Source organism: Podarcis filfolensis (genome assembly GCF_964270895.1).
Source record: "Podarcis filfolensis genome assembly, chromosome: 1".
Lineage (NCBI taxonomy): Eukaryota > Metazoa > Chordata > Lepidosauria > Squamata > Lacertidae > Podarcis > Podarcis filfolensis.
The window spans coordinates 127,026,353-127,051,270 of NC_139604.1; the positions used below are offsets into that span (position 1 = coordinate 127,026,353).

General features: G+C 46.5%; 1 protein-coding gene across 1 annotated transcript; it reads right to left on the bottom strand.

The window, feature by feature from the left end:
* Positions 1-8,987: 8,987 nt before the first annotated feature.
* On the bottom strand, positions 8,988-24,780 carry SNAPC1 (small nuclear RNA activating complex polypeptide 1). The gene is made up of 10 exons (XM_083618836.1): positions 24,588-24,780; positions 21,700-21,859; positions 21,470-21,610; positions 19,718-19,825; positions 17,831-17,989; positions 15,645-15,713; positions 14,417-14,479; positions 13,279-13,420; positions 11,314-11,415; positions 8,988-10,605 (listed from the first exon to the last, which is right to left on the bottom strand). The coding sequence occupies exons 1-10, from the start codon at positions 24,716-24,718 to the stop codon at positions 10,571-10,573; spliced, it is 1,110 nt and encodes a 369-aa protein (XP_083474962.1). The 5' UTR covers positions 24,719-24,780; the 3' UTR covers positions 8,988-10,570.
* Positions 24,781-24,918: the final 138 nt, after the last annotated feature.

A 24,918-nucleotide genomic window follows, 5' to 3' on the forward strand; every position in this document is an offset into this window, starting at 1 on the left:
AGCCTTGTGTTTTCTGGATGTTTTCTACTATCCCAGCCACGCAAAGAGGCTGACAGCAATTGACACTTCTGAGAATAAAGTTTTACGGCCTGCGCATTGACTGGGGCTGATGGGAGTTGTCCCCTCCAGATATCTTGGACTACCAGGCTGAGAAAGGCTGCTCTAAATCACATCTACTATTTTACGGCTATCGCAAAACAGAGAGAGACAGACTTAATCCACAAACTACGCACCAATAGTACAGAGCGAAGGTTGCTTTAAAGTCACCATTCAGCAGACTTGCGCCCATTAAAAGTTGCCAAACATGATGGCAAGAAAAGTTGATGAACTAGGCAGAGTTAGCAAAGTTAATGGACAAACCGCGTGAAAAGGGCAACAGTGACTTTGAAAAAGAATGGGAACCCTTTACAATATATTTGCAGAAACAACAGAAGGAAATGGTCTCGCTGGCAGGATTTAAATAAACATTTACAATTTTATTTACAGAGAACAGGAAGCACAACAATGTGATAACATTGTTGTTGTTTAGTCGTTTAGTCGTGTCCGACTCTTCGTGACCCCATGGACCAGAGCACGCCAGGCACTCCTGTCTTCCACTGCCTCCCGCAGTTTGGTTAAACTCATGCTGGTAGCTTCGAGAACACTGTCCAACCATCTCGTCCTCTGTCGTCCCCTTCTCCTTGTGCCCTCCATCTTTCCCAACTTCAGTTTGATCTTCTTGCAGTCCATGGGACTCTCAAGAGTCTCCTCCAGCACCATAATTCAAAAGCATCAATTCTTTGGCGATCAGCCTTCTTTATGGTCCAGCTCTTGCTTCCATACATCACTACTGGGAAAACCATACCTTTAACTAGACGTGGTAATATAGTAATGTATATAAGCAGCAGAATGTATCATTTGATGTAATAAACCAGAAATGGTAGTTGAGGGAAGTCAGTGGGGGGGGGAGTGGATTGGGAAATGTATGTTTAGCAATGATATTGGATATTTGTTTTGAGAAAAGAAAATCAATAAAAATTATTTTTTTAAAAAAGTTGCCAAACATGAAATTATATATATTAGAGAATTGCAGAGTTGAAAGGGATTCCGATGGCCATCCAGCCTCCCAAGGGAGTCTGTTTCACTGTTGAACTGCTTTTATCACCAGAAGGTTATTCCTCACGTTCAGTCAGAATCTACTTTTTAGTAACTTAAACGGTTCAGGGCCGCAATACCTCAAGGACCGCCTCTTTCTATATGAACCTACCCTGAGATCATATTCTGAGGCCTTTCTTCGTGTACCTCCTCCACGAGAGATCTAGAGGGTGGCAACATGAGAACAGGGCCTTCTCTGCAGTGGCTCCCCATCTGAGGAATGCTCTCCCCAGGGAGACTCGCCTGGCACCTTCATTATACACTTTTCGGCACTAGGCAAAAACATTCCTCTTTAACCAAGCCTTTGGCTGATTGACCTCCAACGCCCTTTTAAAATGTGTTGGGAGGTGTTGTTTTTGTTTTGACTTTGATAATGTATTTTGCGATTTTATATTGTAATTTTATCCCATGAACCACCCTGAGACCTGCAGGTATAGGGTGGTATAAAAACGTAATTAATTAGTTAATAATAATAATATTTCTTTATTTATTTATACCCCGCCCATCTGGCTGGGTTTCCCCAGCCACTCTGGGCAGCTCCCAACAGAACATTAAAAACATGATAAAACATCAAACATTAAAAACTTCCCTAAACAAGGCTGCCTTCAGCATTTATACGTTTCTCTGTGTGTGTGTGTGTGTGTGTGTGTGTGTGTTACACACTTATGCAAACATGCACATTTAGCAAGCCAGTTCAGATTATCATTCCAGGCTTTACAAGCCCAATTTACATTAACCAACATCAAAGCCAGAATTTCCAGTGTGCATGGCTTTCATCCGGGGGCCGGATCCGGCCCAATCACCTTCTAAATCCGGCCCATGGACGGTCTGGGAATCAGAGCATTTTTACATGAGTAGAATGTGTCCTTTTATTTAAAATGCATCTCTGCTTTTATTTGTGGGGCATAGGAATTCGTTCATTATTTTTTTTCCAAAATATAGTCCGGCCCCCCACAAGGTCTGAGGGACAGTGGACTGGCCCCCTGCTGTTCCATCTCCACTGCCCCCTAGTGGCAGTTGCTGGGAATCACAGGGGGCAGAATGTTCTTGCCCTCGGGTCCAGCTTGTGTGCTCCCCATGGAGACATCTGGTCAGCCGCTGTGAGAACAGGATGCTGGACCAGACGCTCCTTGCCTGATCCAGCACAAGATCTTCCTATGTTCTTATGACTTTACACAGGCCTATGGCTTCGCACTGAACCCAGAATTGTCAGGAGGGGAGGGATGCTTGTGGATCCTGGAATGGTTTTCCAGACTAGGCCATACCATTTTGGAAACGGTTTGTGTTAGAAATTGTATTCAGAGGCTGGCAGGCATTTCTGTGTTTTGATGGACGGGTCCTCGCATCTAAGTCGCATCTAAGTCAGTTTAGAAACAAGACAGACTGCTATTACAGAAAGCACACAGCACAATTTAAATTGCAACCCATGGGATGGCCTTGACATCAGGAATGAAAACGATATTAGAACATAAAAAGCTGATCCAAAAATTATTAGCTGCAGCAAAATTATTAGCTGCAGCTAGCTGTAGCACCAAAAACAATAAGGTCAGGACCCCCTAAAGGTAAAGTTAAAGGGACCCCTGACCATTAGGTCCAGTCGTGGCCATCTCTGGTGTTGCGGTGCTCATCTCGCATTATTGGCCGTGGGAGCCAGCGTACAGCTTCTGGGTCATGTGGCCAGCATGACTAAGCCGCTTCTGGCAAACCAGAGCAGCGCATGGAAACGCCATTTACCTTCCCGTCAGAGCGGTACCTATTTATCTACTTGCACTTTGACGTGCTTTCGAACTGCTAGGTGGGCAGGAGCAGGGACCGAGCAACGGGAGCTCACCCCGTCGCGGGGATTCGAACCACAACCTTCTGATCGGCAAGTCCTAGGCTCTGTGGTTTAGACCACAGCCCCACCTGTGTCCCTCAGGACCCCCTACTGCACTTAAATACACTCAGCATGGGATGCAATAATTGTGAATTAAAAACTTCCAAAATATTCAGACAGAGGCTGGATTAGGAGTAATACGAGACCACAGCCTGTTTACCTTAACTCTGGCTTGTTTGCTGTACAAACCCAACCGAGCTCCCCAAACGATGGTCAATTTGCAGCCGGCAGACCATAATCTGAAATCACAAGTGAATCTTGGCTTGCAATAACTGCTGTATGTTACAAATCTGAACACCCAATTCTGGCTTAACTCGAGTGTGCTGTGCCACACTGCCCCCTTGGCTTGCCTGGCTACCAGGACGCAAGGGCTCAAAAAACAGTGAAATGGCTTGTGTTGCCAAGAGAATTTTGCCAGGGCTTTTGCAGAACTCTCTGCCCCACCCACTTCCACAACCCCCCACCCCACCCTCCAGTGGCAACAGGGGCCTTGCCCCATATCTAAAGGATAGTAAAAACTCTTCAAGAGCTGCAACAAAGGTTCAGATGTGTGCATTGACTCAGCCAAAGGAGGGCAATTCTCCTGCTCATAAGCCACAGCTCAGTGGTTGTCTTGGACTGGCTGGATGCAGAGGGGGTGGGGGAGGCACCAGCTGGGGAACCCCCAGGGGAAGAAGGCTCCAAACCTGGGGGTTGGTGGTGGGATGAAGGTGAGTGGTCAGAGGGAGAAGAGGGGAAAGACTGAGAGGAGGAGGTGTCGGAAGCTGGAGAGGCAACAGGGCTTAGTGAGCAGGAAGAGGCTGAGGCAGAGAGCAGTCCAGAATCAGAGGCAGAAGTGGAAGCAGGAGAGGAGGGAGGCCAAGAGGCAGAGATGAGTCTTGCCTGCTACAGCAAGCTCCTCTCCTCCCTGGTCTCCCAGGACCAAGAGAGACATGATGAAGGAGCAAAGGCAGTCTCAGATTGCTTGGGAAGGACCCCCAAGAGGAGGAGCCTTAGGCAGCTGCCCATAGCAGTCAACGTTTCCCTTTTTTTTAAAGGGAAATTCCCTTATTCCGAATAGGATTCCTCGCAAGAAAAGGGAAAAGTCGACAGCTATGCAGCTGCCTCGCAGGGGCAAGACCTACCAAAGAAGCACTGTTGTGCTCATTAGGCCTGGCACTCCTGAGCTGATCTTGTTTCTTCTAATAAAGAGTTAACTTCACTAACTCCGTGTGATTTATGGCTGGCTCGCTCCTGACAGCGGTGGAGCATTTGCCTTGCATGCTGAGGGTCCCGGGTTCAATTCTCGCCCATCTCTGGGTGTGGCTGGGGAGCACCCTGCCTGGAACCCTAGAGAACATCTCCCTGGAGGTATACAAATTAAAAGCAAAATGAAATGAAATGAATACGGTCATGTTGACTAGGATCTGACTGCCGCCACTTCTGCTTTCATAGAAACAAAAAATGGATTAAGAGTCGGTGGCAAATTTTCATATCTAACGAAGCAAATCAGATCAGGGTCTGTTCAGTGCCTGCATGAGAAGCCTATGTGTGGTGGAATAATAATAATAATAATAATAATAATAATAATAATAATAATAATAATAATTTATTTATACCCCGCCCATCTGGCTGGGTTTCCCCAGCCACTCTGGACGGCTTCCAACTGAATATTAAAAACAATACAGCATCAGACATTAAAAACATCCCTAAACAGGGCCGCCTTCAGTTGTCTTTAAAAAGTAAAATAGTTGTTTATTGCCATAACATCTGCTGGGAGGGCGTTCCACAGGGCAGGCACCACTTCCGAGAAGGCCCTCTGCCTGGTTCCCTGTAAATGGTCTATAAATGTCCTATAAATGCCATAAACAAAAACACAAAGTCAACTTGTCTTGGGTGACCCAACTTCGTTAGATAAACAGAAGCACAAAACTGTAGATTTGGGAGGGATTCCAAGGATCATCTAGTTCAACCAGCTACAACGCAGGAAATAATAGACTCACAGATTTGTGGAGTTGGAAGAGGCCATGAGGGTCATCTAGTCCAACCCTGTCAATGAAATAATCTTTTGCCCAACATGGGGCTTGAACCCACAACCGTGAGATTAAGAGTCAGGTGCTCTACCGACTGAGCTATCTATGGTGATCACAGCTAGACAGATGATCACCCAACCTCTGTTTCAAAAAAAACCTCCAGTGAAGGCGAGTCCACCTTCTGATGCAGTTTCCACTGTCAAACAGCACTTCCTCTCTGAAAGTTCTTCCTAATGTCTAGTTGCAATCGTATTTCTTGCAACTTGAAGCTATTGGTTCAGGTCCTACAAACTTGCTCCATCTTCCATGTGACAGCCCTTCAGATATTTGAAGATGGCTATCATATCTCCTCTCAGTCTCCTCTTTTCCAGGCTAAACACACCCAGCTCCCTCAACCGTTCCTCATACGGCTTGGTTTCCAGACCCCTGATCATCTTGGCCACCCTCTTCTGCACACCTTTCAGCTTGTCAACATCCTTCTTAAACTGTGGAGCCCAGAACTGGACACAGTATTACAGGTGTGGTTTGACCAAGGCATAATAGAGCAGTACTATTACATCCCTATACAAACACGAAATTGACCAACACAAACAGAGCAGTTACAGGGTAACAAATGCAATTCTTCCACCACCACAAAAAAGGACACACATATGCACACACATCCAAAGGGACTTCTATTCCATCTTAGTGGCTGCAGCCACACACAGCCAGCTGTGCAGCTATTTTGGACGACAAGAAGTTGGGATTTTAAGCAAAGCTGTTGCACTGTGGCCAGCTCCTGTTCAGGGTCCAAGCTGGCCAGCCAGCCAGCCATGATGTCCCAATTCCAGGAGATTCCATTCGCCTCCTCCAGTTTTCCTTTTTCTCCCCCCAACAAACCAACCAACATACTCTGTCCCCACTGGGGTTTTGTAGAGGGCTTCTCTATTACATTCTCTTTCTGCGCCCCTTAAAGATGTGATGCAGCTCTCAAAATCTCGGGGACCCCCTGATCAGGTCAATGCCTCCCTCTTGGTCATAACTGGTGACCTCTTAGCTACCCAAGGCTCCAATACATAAAGTACTTTGTGTGCGTCCTTAAAGTATATGAATACCCAATACAAGATGCACAAAACCCTCCGGGCGGGGGGGGGCACTGCCTCGCCCCAGCTCCTTGCAGTCACACCCCCAGCCCATGGCCCCATAGACCTCGGCACGGCACATATTATGCCAGAGCCCCACACAGCAACATAGGGGATAAGGATTTGGAATGTGAGGGGGGGGACGTTGCCTAAAGCCTCTGGATTCAGCTGCAGCCCCCAGCCCGGGCCGAGAGCTCCTCGAGGAAGGCTCCCGATGCAGCAACGGCAGCAGCCCCGCTCGGTTCACTGCAGAGAGGCGCAGGCAACGGGGAAGAGGGCAGGAGGCGAGAGCGATGGCTCAGGTGGGCCTCGCAGCGAAGCCAGCAGGAGAGGATGGGGAAGGAGGAGGACGGTTCCGCGGAAGCGCGCGAGGCTCGCGCATCTCGCAAGGAAACTGGAGGAGGGGGAGATCACAGAGAGACCCGCACGTCTAGCAAGGGAGCAGGGATCCCGCGTCCAAGCCTGCAAAAACAAGAGCCCCCCCCCCCCGTTTTGCAGGGACCCCCCCAAGAGCGCACTTACTGTCGGTCGCCATCCTCGCAGCTGCCAGCAAGAGATGCTCGCTTTGGCAAGCGGGCGGCGGCCCCTCCTGGGCCTCGCGGTCTTCCACCTTGCAGCGGCTGCCTGGCTGTCCGTCGGGCCGGAGGGCGGAGAGGCAGCCGCTTCCCTCGGCCGGTACCTGCATGCAGCGCGCGTCCCAGGCGAGGAAGGAAGGGCGCACGGGCGCCTTTACGCACGCGCCGCGCCGCGCAGCCCCGGGGTGGGGGCGCCTCCGGCACGTGCGCCTCGCTGCGGACGGCGAGAGGCTTCGAGGAGACGGGGGCCGCTGCCTTGGACCCAGGAGTCTCCCTACGCGAGAGCGCCTCTGAGGGCGTGCAGAGTGCGCCGCCGCTAAGGCACAAAGACGCACGCCTTGGGCAAGGATAGCCGCCAACTTGGACGGCTACTACTAGTCGTGATGGCTATGGTGCTGCGCCTCTGCAGCTGGAGGCAGTGATGATTTTGGGTACCAGTTGTTGGAAACCAGGCGAGTGGCTCATGGTCTGTATCCCTGGCTTCTTGTTGCGGCACCTGGTAGGCCACTGTGACCCAGAAGGTTCTTCTCATGTTCTTTTGGACCCGGTCTAAATAGTTTGAATTGGATTTGGAATTAAACGTGCAATTAATTCATAGAACTGCAGAGATGCAAGGGACCCCTAGGATAATCTAGTGCGCTGTTTCCCAAACTTGGGTCTCCAGCTGTTTTCGGACTACAACTCCCACCATCCCTAGCTAGCAGGACCAGTAATCAGGGATGATGGGAACTGTAGTTCAAAAACGGCTGGAGACCCAAGTTTAGCAAACACTGAATTCTAGTCCAACGCCCTACAATGCAGAAATATTCTGCCCAACATGGGGCCCTGGGTGTAGCCAAGGGGGCAGGGGAGCAGCTGCCCCCATCAAGTAAATTGATAAAAATACTTAACAGAGGTTCTGCCCCCCCTTCCCGAAATGAAGCCTGCCCTCCCACAGGATTGGGGGGGGGCAGAACAGTCATCTGTGATGCAATTGGTCAGTTTTTATTTGCTTGATTTAGTGGGGGGAGCAGCTGCACTCTGTCTTCCTCCATGCATGGAGCTTGCTTGAACCCTTGAGATTGAGAGTCTCATGCTCTACCGACGGAGCTATCCCAGCCTATATTGTTGGCTTTGGATTTCATTGTGTTGCCCCCTTCCTCAGTGGATTGTGTAAACCACTACCGTGAGCAATGCTTTTTATGAGGTGGGGGGCTCTGAAGAGGAGCTTATGAAACCAAGGGGGCAGGGGCCCAAACATTTTTGGGATCCAGACCACCTGTCTCTTTGCAACCTGTTCGCCCAACTTTCAGAAAACAAGCGAGAGAAGTGATTGACCTGTTTCCTCTGAGGGTGAAAAAAAGAAGTCAAGACTAAAAAGTAGGGAAGATCTTGTGGCCTGGGAGTGTGGTGAGTGAAGAAGCCCCTTCCCAGACTGCCAACTGGCACAAGGACTGGTGCTCAGCAGCTATTTGAATCACTAAGCTTGCACTGAATTGCATTAATTGTTGGAGGAATTTGTTTGCCTTGTGCCTTATTTCTACACCGTTGTGTTTCAAAGACCTACACTCGCTCCCGGTACGTTTCCAAGCACAATTCAAAGTGTTGGTGCTGACCTTTAAAGTCCTAAATGGCCTTGGCCCTGTATACCCAAAGGAGCGTCTCCACCTCCATTGTTCAGCCCAGACACCAAGGTCCAAGGGTTTACTGGCGGTTCCCTCACTGCAGAAAAGTGAGGCTACAGGGAACCGGCAGAGGGCCTTCTCGGCAGTGGCACCCACACTCTGGAATGCCCTCCCATCAGATGTCAAGGAAATAAATTCCATAATTTTTCATAGACATCTGAAGGCAACCCTGTTTTAGGAAGTTTTTAATGTTTAATGTTGTTTTTCCTGTACTTTTGTTGGAAGCTGCCCAGAGGACAACCCAGTTAGATGGACGGGATGTAAGAAATAAGAAGTTGTTGTTGTTTGTTCATTTTTAATGTTATCATTATTACTGCAAGGCACTTTGAGCTGGGAAAGCAGAATACAAATATTAAATCGAACCAACCCAAAGCAAAAATTACTCATGCCATCCAGGAAGAAAGAAAAACACAGCGGTACAAAAGAAACAGGTTTCTGATCAAATTTTTAACATTAGTTTCAGAAGCACTTGGGCTTGTATCTAGTCCATTTAACAATTCAGTTTGCTTAACTTGCTTCGTCAAAATGACTGAAACACAGGCGTTCAAACAAACAATAAAAGGGTGGTTTGCAGACTGTCAAATACATACAGAACTTTAGGGGGGTTGCAATTAAAGGGCTCTGTCACTCCAGCACAACAAATTCACTTTTTTAAAGAACTGACTTTTTGCTGTTTGGAAAGTAACCGAGAAATGTTTTGAGAAGCGTGGGATGAACAAATGACTAGTGGAAAGAGATGTAAACACCTTGCAAGCAGATGAGGATAAATGCTCCTTGCTGTGCAAACTGCCCTGCAAAACATGTCAGAGGCAATGCTCAGCAAATAATCTAATCTCTGCATAAGCAAGAAAATTGGGGCACATGTTCAATAAACAGGTCATCTGGAAGGGGTCCAAAGAGAGGAAGAACATAATTTTAAAGATTCCTTACACACCGCTGCTCCTCATTATTTTGCAGGCAAGTATCGAAAGGGCTTCGCTGTGCAATGTGCTATTAAGCAGTCAAGATGTTGGTGCCTGGAAAAATAGCACAAAACAGCCGAGGCATCGAAAGCTGCATAGTAGGAGAAAAATAAAAGAACAGCGCGTTCTTTCTAGAAAAGGAAGGTGGACTGGAAAACTGTCTTTACGAACAGGCCAAACTCCGTATTTGGTAATTTATGTTTAATTCGGCGTATCTGAAGTGTCTAAGGCAGCAGTCCTGGCCTACCTCACAGGCTTGTTGTGGGGATTAAATGAGGAGAGGGGAGAACCATGTATGCCAACTGCAGCTCCTTGGAAAAGGTGGGATGCAAATGAAATTAAAAAATTGTGAAGCATAAGGCAGAATGCAATAGTGGTGCCCGCCCTGTGGAATGCCCTCCCATCAGATGTCAAACAGACAAACAACCACACAACTCCCTGAAGACATCTGAAGGCAGCCTGTGATCAGGAAGTTTTTTATGTTTGATGTTTCGTTGTGTTTTTATTATGCTGAAATCTGGGGGCAACCCAGTCAGATGGCCAGGGTATAAGTAATATTATTATTACTATTATTAATAATAATAAATTTTATTTATATCCCGCCTTCCCCAGCCGAAGCCAGGCTCAGAGCGGCTAACAGTAAAACGATAGAACATTCTAAAATCATTCCATTATAAAATTAATTCCAATCAAATTAATGGCAACCATTGGGCTAGATGTTCTGTGAGGATTGCCAAAGGAGGGAGTCAGGCTGTGCCCTGGCCAAAGGCCTGGTGGAACAGCTCTGTCTTGCAGGCCCTGCGGAAAGATGTCAAGTCCCACAGGGCCCTAGTCTCTTGTGACAGAGTGTTCCACCAGAACGAGTATAATCTATACTCTTTCATTTAATGAATGTGGGAAGTTTTTCTTAAAACCAAAACTTTATTTTAAGATATGAGTAATACAATATAATTTTATATACAATGCTAAACCTGAGAAACGTTTCTCAGCATTCGTAAGTCCCAGGGGCATGAAATCCCCTGTTCAGCACATCAAACTATTGCACGACACAGAATAAGTTTTCTTCACTTTGAGCTTTCCATAGACGTTCTTCCTGCCTTCTTGAAATGAGAACAGGGGCGTGTGCAGTCTGCAGCGTGTCTTCAGGCCACTTGGACAGCCTTGTCCACTAGCCGGAGGCACGTTCCCTTCAGGCAAAGCCAATTCACACCGTTTGGATTCTCCTCTCAACAAGCTCGCTTCCTCTTGCTGGGCATGAAGTCTGGCAAACAAGAGAAGGAAAAAGTGGCCATCGTCCAAAAAATCAGGGAAGGAAAAGGATTTAAGAAAGCCAAGCCTGAACAAGAAACATTTCTCAGTAAAGTTTTTAGGAAGAAATGGTGAGAAGAGGAAGGTTAGTTTGCACGACTTCCCACAAGAAGGAATTATTGTGGAATAATTTGAGAATTATAGGGACAGAACTACCTAAATGGTATAGAAATTTATTTATGCATGCTACTACAGCAACAAGAATGTTACTTGCCCCAAAATGGAAAGAAGCGGAAGTCCCAGTAAAGGAAGAATCGATACAAAAACATATGCAGAAATGGCAAAGCTTACCAGAAGAATAAGAAATCAAAATAACAAACGCTTTATAAAAGAATGGAAACGGTTTATTGAACATTTACAGATAAATTGTAAATAGATAAAAACATTGGCAGGATTATTGTAATAACCTGCAGTTTTGGAAGAGTAGATATTTATGGTAGATAATTAAATGAGTAAATTAAATGAATTCGGATATGCAGAAGGTATGAAAAAATCAATTTAAGGAACCGCAAAAGAGGGGGGAAGGAAGTCAAATTTTGAAATGTTAAATGGATTGTAAAATTAATGAAATGTATAAATTTGAAAAGTATGAATAAAAAACTATTTTAAAAAAAGAGAGGAGGGAAGTTAGCTTGCACAACAAGGACACCCTCCAATGTACCTTCGTCACTGGGATGGTCAATATCTTCATCTTCATCATCCTCTGCAATCACAGGCATACTCAGGTTCCCCGCACTCTGCTCCTCTGTCAACTGCAACGTCCCTGCAAAGGAAACACCAATCTCGAAAAGGAACTGGTTTCCCTTTCAGCTCCATAGCTACCGTACTTTTCTGTCTATAAGACACCCCCATGTATAAGACGTCACTTATTTCGGGACTCAGTTTTTTTGGGGGGTGCCAAAATTCCGCCTCCTGTCTGTCCCATCGCAGGCAGAAGCTGCCAATTGCCCGCCCAACTGCCAGAGCATCAGCCAATCAACAACACCCATTGACGCAGCAACCAATAACACGCACAATAGCTGCTGACAGCCACAGCAGCAACCAGTCAAACGTCCACCCTATGCACAACCCCCACTTTTTAGCATGATTTTTAAAGAAAAAACAGTCTTATGCATGGAAAAGTACAGTATGTCCTTGGCGGTCAGTTTTGCAGATGCAGTTAAACTCTTTCAGGATGCGGGTTTTTAACAAAAGGAGCCTAATAATGCAAAAGACTCTGCAGAGCATCTCTTTACTGATAGTATTTTGTGGGGAACAAAAAGATGGCCAGCACCTAATAAGCTTTTGTCTCAGTGATGCAATTGACAGTCCCAAAATGGACAGATCCGAGACATCTCCATATTCACGAATGGAGGCAGAAGGTGCAGACTTCAGCACTTAACAGAGAAACTTGCGGAACAAAGGAAGGCAGGAAGGGGAAAGCAATAGGAAAAACGACTGTATAGAAAGACGGCTTTCTTTGAGGACTCGTATGAACGAATACAAACTGATCTGGAATCGTAACGAGAACGGTTGTTGTGCAATGTATTTCATAGGTCGTGTGCTAATGAAGAGGGCGTGGAACGAGGTTGAGTTACAAGAATGCGGGAATATCAAACAGTAATTTTAAAAATTAAAAACAGCTTTAAAAAAAAAAACCCAGGATACTCTCATTATATTCTGCTAATTGCTTGCATAGCTGCAGCTGACTGAATTCTCTTCTGATCTTCTGTTAAAGAGGAAGATGAACACGGTTCTTACTTCTCCCTGCAAGTACCTTGGACCAACCATTCGTATATTTACGAATGTAGGAAGCTGTCTTATATCGATTCAGGCCACTGGGCCCCATCTAGTGCAGTATTGACTACACAGTGGTTCGCTGGGATTTCAGATGGGACATTCCCAGCCCTAGCTAGAGACTAAACCCGAGACTTTTTGCGTGCAAAAGATGCTGTACCCCAGAGCCATGGTCTTTTATTAGCATCTGCAAAGTTTGGGAGGGTGGGGGAGGTATTATAATGCTTAGCATAGTACAGTGGTACCTCGGGTTACATACGCTTCAGGTTACATACGCTTCAGGTTACAGACTCCGCTAACCCAGAAATAGTACCTCTGTTTAAGAACTTTGCTTCAGGATGAGAACAGAAATCATGCTCTGGCGGTGTGGTGGCAGCAGGAGGCCCCATTAGCTAAGTGGTGCTTCAGGTTAAGAACAGTTTCAGGTTAAGAACAGACCTCCGGAACGAATTAAGTACTTAACCTGAGATACCACTGTAAAAGTAAGTGGTTTCCATAAAATATAATAAAAATGCAACAAAATTAAGTAAAAAATTCCCTGAAAATTAGATAAAACCTGTTCAAGGTGACTGCCAGTAGGCCACCCCATAAAATCCACAAGATCATCAGAAGCATGATGGGCTGAAGGAGGCAGCGGCAGGCGCACACGCAAGACACTCACATCCCCTATGGCAACCAGTCAAAAGATGCTCTTATCAAAGGATGGCCCTTCCCAGGAGCTGTTCATGGAGGCCTGTGCAGCAACTGCACCAATTTCAGGAGTGAACACATGTTATGCGATAGCAAAGGATTTCAACCTCCTCTCCCCAGCCTGCAAACACACTTCTGTTTTGGAAAAGCGTTTCCCTACCTCTGCTTTTCAGAGTTTCTTTCTTCCTCCTCGGCTGCAAACTTTTGCTGGCTTTCTTGGCCCTTGGTGATTTGGATTTCCCACGATCTGTTGATTCGGAAGACTCCAGCTTAACTTGGCGGTGCCGTCTTGATTTGGAAGCCTAAAACATTTGGTGTTAAAAAAAAAAAGCCAGAGAAGTAAACTAAGCAAGAAGGGAAACAAAATTTTAGTAGTGTGCAGGGGGGGGGGAAGAGTCAAATGAACTGCTTGGATCTTGCCAGTGCTTAATTCTGCCCCCTGTAATGTTGTCATATGCCATATTCATTAACAGAATGATCACGAAGGAAAGTTAGGAATTCAACCCCTTGGCACAGGGTAGGCATGGACTCATAACACACAAGGGGGGGGGCGGGAATCCGGATTCTATTACCCACTATTATTATACAACAGCAATTTCACCTTCACACGAAATCATGGCTCTTGGATCTCTTATTGGTACTTCAAGGGAGCAGTGTTAAAATTATTAAATCCCTCATCTCAACCCTAATCGAATTCGCCCCTTCTCCCCATGGCTGTTTTTAAGCATCAGAAAAAGATGTCAGAGATCCAACTGCAGATATCTAGTCTAGCTTGCCCTCAGTCACTGAGTTCTCCTTGTTGCATTTTAAATTCTGATCTTCCAGGGCTGCAAGTCTGCTAGTTTGCCACTGATCAATGCACTTAACTTACGTAGGTGATTTTTTTTAAACAAAAAAATCACTTTTTAATATAACAGTGCACTCATATTTCAATATCAGTGCATATTGTGCAAAACTGTTGGACCCAACTAGCTACAGTTGGTTCTTCTTCTCAGGACTAACCTGTGAAAGATTGCGAGCTTTTCAAATTCCAGAAGTTGGATCATTTTTTCATCTCATCTTTAACTCAATAACACTGTCCCGTGTCATAGGCAACTAATATATATTATAACTTATACTGCATTAACATATCCTCAATGCATGCATCAATAAAATAAATCGGAACAACAAGGAGTAGTAAGAGATATATAACTTTTCATCATACAGAAAAGTAAAGAAGGTATTAAGGAGAGTCATATATTTCAACTTAGAACCCATTATTGTGATGGAGAATTTCCTGATATTCCCTTCACACTTACTTGAACAACTGCAGAGTAAGATTTGGATTTGATGTCGGCTAACGCTCTGGCTCTTTCAAATCCCTGGAAAAGAAAAGACTTTTAGCATTGCATCACCTAGGCCTAGACAATGACACAGTTCCTACACCTGACTCTTTTGCCCTGAGATTCCAGGTAGCACAATAAGGACTGTATTTTTCCATGTATAAGATGTGTATGGACCATAAAGAAGGCTGTTCGCCGAAGAATTGATGCTTTTGAATTATGGTGCTGGAGGAGACTCTTGAGAGTCCCATGGACTGCAAGAAGATCCAACCTCTCCATTCTTATGGAAATCAGCCCTGAGTGCTCACTGGAAGGACAGATCCTGAAGCTGAGGCTCCAATACTTTGGCCACCTCATGAGAAGAGAAGACTCCCTGGAAAAGAACCTGATGTTGGGAAAGATGGAGGGCACAAGGAGAAGGGGACGACAGAGGACGAGATGGTTGGACAGTGTTCTCGAAGCTACCAGCATGAGTTTGACCAAACTGCGGGAGGCAGTGGAAGACAGGAGTGCCTGGCGTGCTCTGGTCCATGGGATTACGAAGAGTCGGACACGACTAAACAACAAAGACGAAAATTGGGGGTCATCTTGAACACGGAGCATGGGCATCTGGGGGAATTTTTAAAAGATTTAAGCGTATGTTGGGGATTTTGGCTTGGGCGGGCTGAGGCGGTCCCTCCTGCTGCCTTCCCCCCTTTCTCCCCACCCCCCCAGGCTGCATGCTGGCGACTGACTCGCCTCCTGAAGCCCCCACTGGCTAGACCTCTCCTTGCCCTTCTTCCCTTTTTTCCTCTTCCCCTCTCAAACTCCCACCCTTCCCCCAGCCCACTCACCACCTTCCTCAGCTCAGTTTGCTCGACGGCATGGCCTGCTGCAGAATGGTCGCTGCCTTCCCCCGGCTCTTCCTTGGCATCCTGCTTGGGAGCCTGCAGCAGCAGCAACAGCAGCTGCCACCGAGGGGGAGCGTTTGGTGCCCCCCCCCAGTCGCTGCCTTTGCTTCTGCACCACGGCACACTGCATGCATCTCATGCCAGAAACTTTGAGGGCGATCGCCCCCCAAAAAATCAACAACTTGCTGCTGCCAATCATCCAGATTTTCACTTCTATTTTAGGGTTTCATTTTCTTCATTTTGGGTTCAAAAAAATACGGGTCATCTTATACACGGGGGCGACTTAGACATGGAAAAATATGGTATTTCCTTACCTCTGTCCCTTGCGAAGGACCCTCCTTGTCATTCGTCGCTTCTTCACCCACAGTGGCCAAGGCCGGCTCCTGGAAAGGGCACAGGGATGAAGACTGAAATACGGAGGCCTTGGTCTAGAACAGCGGCTCCCATTGGCCCCTTGGTTCCATGAACCAAGTACTCCCTACCCTACCCTATGAAATGCGTTATTCAGAATAGCGGTTTCCACGACCCACTGAGGATAATAATCCCTGCATTGCGGAGGGTTGGACCAGACGTCCCTTCCAACTCTACAATTCTATGAATAGCACAATAAAATTCAAATCTGTAACAATTAATTGCACACTTATTAAAACTCAATTAAAATCCAATATACCTGAAGGAGCATCTGCACCCCCATCGTTCAGCCCGGACACTGAGGTCCAGCTCCGAGGGCCTTCTGGCGGTTCCCTCACTGCGAGAAGCGAGGTTACAGGGAACCAGGCAGAGGGCCTTCTCGGTAGTGGCACCCGTCCTGTGGAATACCCTCCCATCAGATGTCAAAGAAATAAACAACTACCGTATACACTTGAATATAAGCCGACTTTTTCAGCATATTTTTTATGCTGAAAAAGCCTCCCTCGGCTTATACTCAAGTGAGGTGGACAGCAGCGGAGGGACGAGTGGCAAGAAAGGAGCCCTTTCTCGCCACTCGTCCCTCCACCGCCACCCGCCTCTCACCGCGCTGTGCCTCTCCCAACCAGGCTCCTATGCCTGCGCATCCTCTTCCGCCGCCTTTGCTGCTGTCGGCAGTGGCAGAGAAGGAACGAGCAGCCTGAAAGCAGCCCTTTTGGGCTGCTTGTTCTTCCTTCTCCGCTGCTGCCGCCACCAGGTTTGTGGTGTGGTGAACCGGCTTCTACTCGAATCAGTAAGTTTTCCCAGTTTTTTGTCCTGAAATTAGGTGCCTCGGCTTATATTCGGGTCGGCTTATATTCGAGTGTATACGGTATCTAACTTTGAGGAGACATCTGAAGGCAACCCTGTTTAGGGAAGTTTTTAATGTTTAATGTTTTACCGTGTTTTTAATATTCTGTTGGGAGCAGCCCAGAGTGGCTGGGAAAACCCAGCCAGATGGGTAGTGTATAAGTAAGTTTATTTATTCATTCATTCATTCATTCATTCATTCATTCATTCTTAGAACTAGTTTAATGAATTCAACAGCACTGATCAGCTTGATCCAGTGATACAAGCTTTTCAAAGTCTGATAGTCATTTACATTTCCAACAAGTCCCCCCCCCCCACTGCTTAGTGCCCCCCTAGGTGACCCTGCTGCTCCCCAGGGGGTAATACTGCCCACTTTGGGAGGCAAAGGGCTAAAGCAAGGTACTCTAGAGATCCGAGGAAGCGTGACGTGCAATGAGCACTGTGCATCAAATTTAATACACACAGAACGCGCCCCTTCATCTGTTCTGCATAGGTGTCTTGGCTATTCACATATGACCAGTGATCTGCTTGGAAAGCAAGCTGTTCTCTTATCCTGTTTACACAGCATCGTGCCGCAATGGCAGCTATAGGCCCAGGTGGATCTCTCTAGATCTGCCCGTTCTTCTCTCCCCGCAACAGTGCAAAGATTGCCTCTGCAACAATCCAAACAAGTGTGTAATTCACACACCCCTATATTGCCCCCATTAGCTTCTAGATCTAATGTTTATTGGATGAGTTTCCCCCCTAAATTGATTTTTGAATTCTGAATTTATTGTTATTCACGTTTTATACTGTATTTTATGCTGTTTTTTGTTGCATCAATTAAGTGTCTTAAATTTGTTGTTAGCTGCCCTGAGCCCGGTTTTCTGAACTGGGAAGGGCGGGCTATAAATAAAAAATTACTATTATTATTATTAGATGCCACCCAAACACAACAGAAATTTATACTGTTTGGCACTCCACACAGCCCTCCAATCGGCGTTGCTCTTGCATCATCAGTGTGTCAGGATTCCACAGAAACAGAGGGAAATAATGTGCAAAAGCCAACAACTAAATGGCAAATTTCCCCGGTTCAGCTCTGTTCTGCACAGACCTGCATTTGCCTAAACTATTTAAGGCTTTGGGGAAAGGTAGGTGGGATACTTTAAAAAGTGCAGCATAAGCGGCAAAGTGAGAAATGGTTTTCCAATCACCCGTACAAGCTTCAACAGCACACACACAAACAAAAAACGAAGCCGCCTACCACTTTGTTCTTCTGCCACTCCTGATGCTCCAAAATGATGTTCCTGAAATTGTCTATGAAGTCGTCTTTTATCAGATTAAGAGCCTTGTCCGGCTGGGACTGGTCCTCAGAGATCAGGCACTTCATCTTTTGGTAGTGGTCGTGAATGTTCTTAGCTTCCTTGAAATGTAAATAAATATATTGACCGGCAGGAAAGCTTTGGAAGCCAAAGTGAAACTTAACCACTGAAGACTTTGAAAGATCACAACAGAATTCTCCCCCCCCCCCCAGGAAAATTAGCCTGGCGCCTTCATTATACACCTTTAGGCGCCAGGCAAATGTTCCTTTTTAACCAGGCCTTTGGTTGATCTGATTTACATTCTATGCACTTTTTAAATGTGGGGGTTTGGGGGGGTTATTGGGGTGTTGTTTTTATTTTGATTATATATATATATTATAGTTTTATATTTTTATTTTGTTTTGTGAACAGTCGTACCTTGGATCCCAAACGCCTTGCGATTCGAACGCTTTGGCTCCCGAATGCCACAAACCCAGAAGTGAGTGTTTCCGCTTTGCGAACGTTCTTTCTAAGTCGAACGTTTGACGCGGGTTCTGATTGGCTGCAGGAAGCTGCTGCAGCCAATCGAAAGCCGTGCCTTGGTTGTCGGAACATTTTCAGAAGTCGAACGGACTTCCGGAACAGATTCCACTGTAGCTGCAAACCGGGAAAAGGTGGGAAAGAGCTGGATAGTCCTTGTGGCTCGCGAGGAGACCCCCCCTGGAGCCTGAAGAGGACTGAGGGCAGAGGAAGAAACCCAGAAGGGCAGGGGGGCTTTGTTTAGACTGCTCAGCCTCCCCGCCTAGCAGCTAGCGCAGGGGTCAGCAAACCTTTTCAGCAGGGGGCCGGTCCACTGTCCCTCAGACCTTGTGGGGGGCCAGACTATATTTTGGAAAAGGAAAAAAAAAAGAATTCCTACGCCCCACAAATAGCCCAGAGACGTATTTTAAATAAAAGGATGCATTCTACTCATATAAAAATTCACTGATTCCTAGACCGCCTGCGGGCCGGATTTAGAAAGCGATTGGGCCAGATCCAGCCCGCAGGCCTTTGTCTGCCTACCCATGAGCTAGCGCATGTGGTATTGAAGCAGCAGCAGCTGCTGCTTTGCAGTGCATCCTAAAACCACTTCCAGAGCTTCGACTCTAGTTGGAGAGTGAGTTGTAGGGAGGGAGAGCAGGAGGGAAATAGGTACGACTGTATTAGTAGTAATGAATGGCGCTTTTCTCAGCATTCTCCATTGGCAGCAGCCTGGAGCAGATGTAACAATGATCTCCAATCCATGGCAGTATATCCGAGTGGGTTCTTCAAACCCCAGTTGGCTTCAGTTACAAGGACAACCATGGTTAGCTGAAGCACAGACATGATGCTACAATCATATTAAAGTAAAATATGAAATGAAAGGAAGGACATTCAAATGAGGAGAGAGGGGCACGCCGGCCCTTTGTATATCCCTAAGTGCCTAAGCATGATTATGAGATTGAGAAGGTTGTGTCTGCACCACATTCACAGAACACACACACAAAAATGCTAGATTGGGCTTTCCCTAGGACTGAGAGATCCAACAGGAAAACTAAGAGCTGCGCTTCCTGTTCCTGAGCATGCGTATGTATTAATCAGACACGCAATTCAAATAAAAGTCATGCTTTGCAACCCCAAAACATAGGAGGGTTTGCGGGTGGTATTTAAATTTGTCACACCTTCCATGTGGTTGCAGCATCACCCTCTGTGCGTGAAGGGACAGAATGGTCCCTGGAACAGGGCGACATTGCTAAATCAGCAGGCTAGGCCACCCGAAAGATGCTGCAACACAAACAGCAAAAACGTTAAGAGCATGATGCGTACTCCACCTCTAAGAAGTCATCCGGCTTAAGCATTGCAACTCGGTCGTCCGGATCCCTGAACTCGCTCCTGGTCTCCATCTTCTCCTGCATGTTCTTCTTAGTCCTAAAGGAAAGCTAAAAAGAGGTGGTCGTGTCAGGATAAAAGCGGAAAGGAAAACTGGATGAGCAAACGAAAGTGAAATACCACTGAGATTTCAAGGAGGTAAGAAACCTAGACAGGAATCACCTAACCAGCCCCGTCAGTGGAAGCCCTGACCCCAAGGTGGATAAAAATCAAATATTTTTTAAATTTAAAAAAAAATTGATTTTAAAAAATTTAAATAAGATTTTTTTTATTTAAATTGGATTTTTAAAATAAAATGCTTTTGGAGGAAAAATCTTTCTATAGTTTTCTATTTAAGTTACATTATAGTCCAAAGGCTATTCATCAGGAAATAAGGATTTGTTTTAAGTTTTTCATGTGTGCTAAAACTCAGTCTAAGGTTTTTTTAAAAAAAATGTTTGACCACATCAGTTATTGATACATATGCTATAATGTTATTGTTTTAGTTAAATAGATTGTTTAAATTGTTATGAAGAAAATTATTGTTTTTCTCCTTCCAATAAAGTACAGCAGAAAAGTTGTCCAAATATAAACAGTTAACTTATTAAACCTCAAATTAATTTCATAATTATCTATGTATTTCTAATAGTATAACCAAACCAGTAATTTTTGATATAACTGTAGAAACTGTAGAGGAAGCCCTGAAGAAACCCAGAAGGGCAGGGGGGCTTTGTTTAGACTGCTCAGCCTCCCCGCCTAGCAGCTAGCGCAGGGGTCAGCAAACTTTTTCAGCAGGGGGCTGGTCCACTGTCCCTCAGACTTTGTGGGAGGCCGGACTATTTTGGGGGGGGGGGCGGGAAGAACGAATTCCTATGCCCCACAAATAACCCGGAGATAAAAGTACACATTCTACTCATGTAAAAACACCAGGCAGGCCCCACAAATATCCCAGAGATGCATTTTAAGTAAAAGGACACATTCTCCTCATATAAAAATATGCTGATTCCTAGACCCCTGCGGACCAGATTTAGAAGGTGATTGGGCCAGATCCGGCCCCTGGGCCTTAGGTTGCCTACCCATAAGCTAGCACTGCTGCATCCTAAATCCAGTTCCAGAGCTTTGACTCTAGTTGGAGAGAGAGTTGTAGGGAGGGAGAAAAGAAGAGCAGGGGGGAAATGGGCACTTTGAGCAAGGGTCAGCAAACATCGTCAGCAGGGGGCCAGTCCACTGTCCTTCAGACCTTGTGGGGGGTTGGACTATATTTTTTTTGGGGGGGGGAATGAACTCCTATGCCCCACAAATAACCCAGAGATGCATTTTAAATAAAAGGACACATTCTACTCATGTAAAAACACGCTGATTCCCGGACCATCCGCGGGCCGGATTTAGAAGGCGATTGAGCCGGATCTGGCCGCCGGGCCTTACTTTGCCTACCCATGGCTTAGAGCAGCGGTTCTCAAGCTGTGGGTCCCCAGATGTTGTTGGACTACAGCTCCCATCACCCCTGAGCTCTGGCCTTGCTAGCTAGGGGTGATGGGAGTTGTAGTTCAACAACATCTGGTTGAGAAAGGCTGGCTTAGAGGCTTTTCAGAGGGTGCGCCCCACTTACGCGATTTTTGCTTATGCATGCGGGGGGGGAGGGGCTCGGAAGGTGACGCCCGCGTACGTGGGGATGATGCCTGAACGATTTTGCTAATATCGATCCACTAACTCACAAATTTAGGCATTGCTGTGAAATGGAATGCTCTGTCCATCCGAAGCTTACGGAAGACACAGGCAGCGTCGTAATGCTGAGCGTCTAACAGTTCCTGCTGGAATTTCATGACTTCAGCCCAGTCTTTGAGCGCAACCCTGATCTGAAGAAGCAAACACAGGCACGTCTTCAAATTCAAGTCACAAAAACGCAACCTGAAAGCACGTAAGCAAATGCAAGCAGGATTTATACCTTTTGCTTCGGTTGGCACAACTGCGTATTGTACAATCCGTACAGAAGATAAAGGGCACCAACTCGGATCTGGAAGGTGTAGGGAGGAAAGAAGTACGGCCACACCAACGCCAAAGCTTCCTTGGTGAACTTTATCTGCTCCGGAGTCCTTATTTTACCACTAGGTTGAAAAAAGAAAAGATACAGCATGGCATTTGTCAATCCCATCAGTTATACGTCAAGAAAATACTACATCAATGATGACAAAAGAGGAGGGTCAGTGCTCAAGGTTTTAAACAGGTTACTACAGGTTGCCCAGCCTTGTTCGAAAAGCCCTAGACCAAAATCAGATGCTTAAAAAGTTGGGACCACTTTAATCCATTCTAGTATTTTTAAATTTTGTACGTTTTAAAGTAGACTGGTGAATTTTTCTCTATTTAACTGTTTTATCTCTTTGTAAACCACTTTGAGGTTTTATATCATCAAGCGTTGAAATAAATAAACAAAACTAACAAATAAAACTAAAATAAAATGATATAAATGAAATAAAATATAGCATTGCTTGGGGGGTGGTTATTGGTTTGTTTTGTTCTTGTTCCTGTTTTTATTATGCATTTTGTGTTTTTACCTTGTATTTCAATGTTTTGAGCCACCCTGAGATCTATGGATGAAGGGTGGTATAAAAATGTAAAGAACAATAATAATATTAATAATACTTTTACATCCTACTCTTTCCTCCAAGGAGTTCAAGGGAGAATACATGGTTCCCCTTCCTGCCCTCCTCCTTTAATCCCCACAACAGCCCTGTGAGGTTAGCTTGCCTGGGGGGCAGTCACCCCCGGTGAACTTCATGGCCCAGTGGGGATTTGAACGTGGTCTCCCAGGTCCCAGTCAGACATTCCTAACCCAGCCTTTCCCAACCTTGGATAACCAGATGTGGTTGGCCTACAACTCCCAACCATCCCTAGCTATCAGGACCGGTGGTCTGGGAGATGGGAGTTGTAGTCCGGCAGCATCGGGGGGGGGGGGACGGGACCCAAGGTTGAGAAAGGCTGTTCTTACCACTACACTTGAGAATCACAGAACTGTAGAGTTGGAAGGGACCTCCAAGCATCATCTAGTCCAGGCATAGGCAAACTCGGCCCTCCAGATGTTTTGGGACTACAACTCCCATCATCCCTAGCTAACAGGACCAGTGGTCAGGGATGATGGGAATTGTAGTCTCAAAACATCTGGAGGGCTGAGTTTGCCTATGCCTGATCTAGTCCAACCCCCTGCAATACAATGTTGACGTTTTAGGGTTTTGTTTTGCTTTTAAAAATGTATGTTTTCAAAGTAGGTTTGTTAATTTTTTCAGAATGCATTGTTTTACCCTTTTTTGTAAACTGGGCATAAAGGTAAAGGGACCCTGACCGTTAGATCCAGTCGTGACCGACTCTGGGGTTGTGGCGCTCATCTCGCTTTACTGGCCGAGGGAGCCGGCGTACAGCTTCCGGGTCACGTGGCCAGCATGACTAAGCCGCTTCTGGCGAACCAGAGCAGTGCACGGAAACACCGTTTACCTTCCCGCTGGAGCGGTACCTATTTATCTACTTACACCCTGATGTGCTTTCGAACTGCTAGGTTGGCAGGAGCAGGGACCAAGCAACGGGAGCTCACCCCGTCGCAGGGATTCGAACCGCCGACCTTTTGATCGGCAAGTCCCAGGCTCTGTAGTTTAACCCACAGCACAACAACAACAACATCAGCATCTGAACATCACACCACTGGCTGGCTCCTGGTCAGGGGCAGTGAGAACCACAGGAAAGGCTGGCCAAAAGTGTTTTGGCACCTGAGGCTAACCAGTGTGGAGGGGGGAGTGAAGATCTACACCAGTACAGTGGTACCTCGGGTTAAATACTTAATTTGTTCTGGAGGTCTGTTCTTAACCTGAAACTGTTCTTAACCTGAAGCATCGCTTTAGCTAATGGGACCTCCCACTGCCGATGCGCAATTTCTGTTCTCATCCTGAAGCAAAGTTCTTAACCCAAGGTACTATTTCTGGGTTAGCGGAGTTTGTAACCTGAAGCGTCTGTAACCCGAGGTACCAGTGTACTTCCAAACTTGAGTCGCCAGCTGTTTTTTTGGACTACAACTCCCATCATCCCTAGCTTGCCGGACCAGTAGTCAAGGATGATGGGAACTGTAGTAAAAAAACCCACAGTTAGTGACCAAAGTGAACCGCAACTAAAGAATCATGGCAAGAAAAATTGATGGACTATGCAGAACTGGCAAAACTGACATACAAGCTACAGGACAAGGATAACTGTGACTTTAAAGATGAATGGGAACCCTTTACAAAGTATTTGAAGATGCAACAAAGCGAACTGGATTCCTTGGCTGGTTTTGAATAAACATTCACAAACTTTTTATTGATAATAATCAGCTAAATAGTTTGAGGATCTATACAACTGTGTAACATGCAGAAAACAGCATTTTTAGAGAAATCAAAGACTGGAACTGAGGGAAGTCGGCAGGTGGGGGTGGGCGGGTTCTGTGGGGCGAGGGAGAGAAATAAGGATGATATGTTTCTGGATAATATGTTTTGTTTTAATTTTGAATAAAAAAGTTATTTTTTAAAAAAAGTTTGGGGAACCCTGATCTACATTAAGGGCAAGGACGGGGGCGAAAGATCTGCACTGGGATCCGCTGCCCCTGTGGATACCGCCCGAATGTAGGATTGGAAGGGGACCCTCAAGGGTCATCCAGCCCAACCCCGCCTTGCAATGCAGCGTTCGCAGCTGACCAAACCTGACCTTCCTTCCTTCCCTCCCACCCACCCAGCCTGCAGTGCAGGACTTTCGGCTCAAGCTGCTTCAGCCCAGCCAAGGGGTGCAGGCACTCTGCCCATGCCCAGAGGCCCCGCTCACTAGAAGATGGTGTGGAAGCGCAGCTCCCTCCACAGCGAGGCGAAGTCCTCGAAGCGGACGCTCTCGGCCTGCTGGAAGCTGCTGAGCAGAGCCTCGCAGTCCGTCTTCAGGCCCGGCCAGCAGGCGGCCATGGTCGCCCTCGCCGCCGCCGCCGCCTCCTCGCAGCACTGGTGTCCCCCACTGCGCGTGCGCGCTGCACGCTTGTTGTGGCGCGGGGAGAGAACGGGAAAGGTTAACCCGGCCGCTGCCGCTCTCGAAACAACCCCAAGGAGACGCGCTCGCCATGTGCGTGTTGCCCTTTTAAGAATCGAGCTCTCGGAAGCGGAGGTGG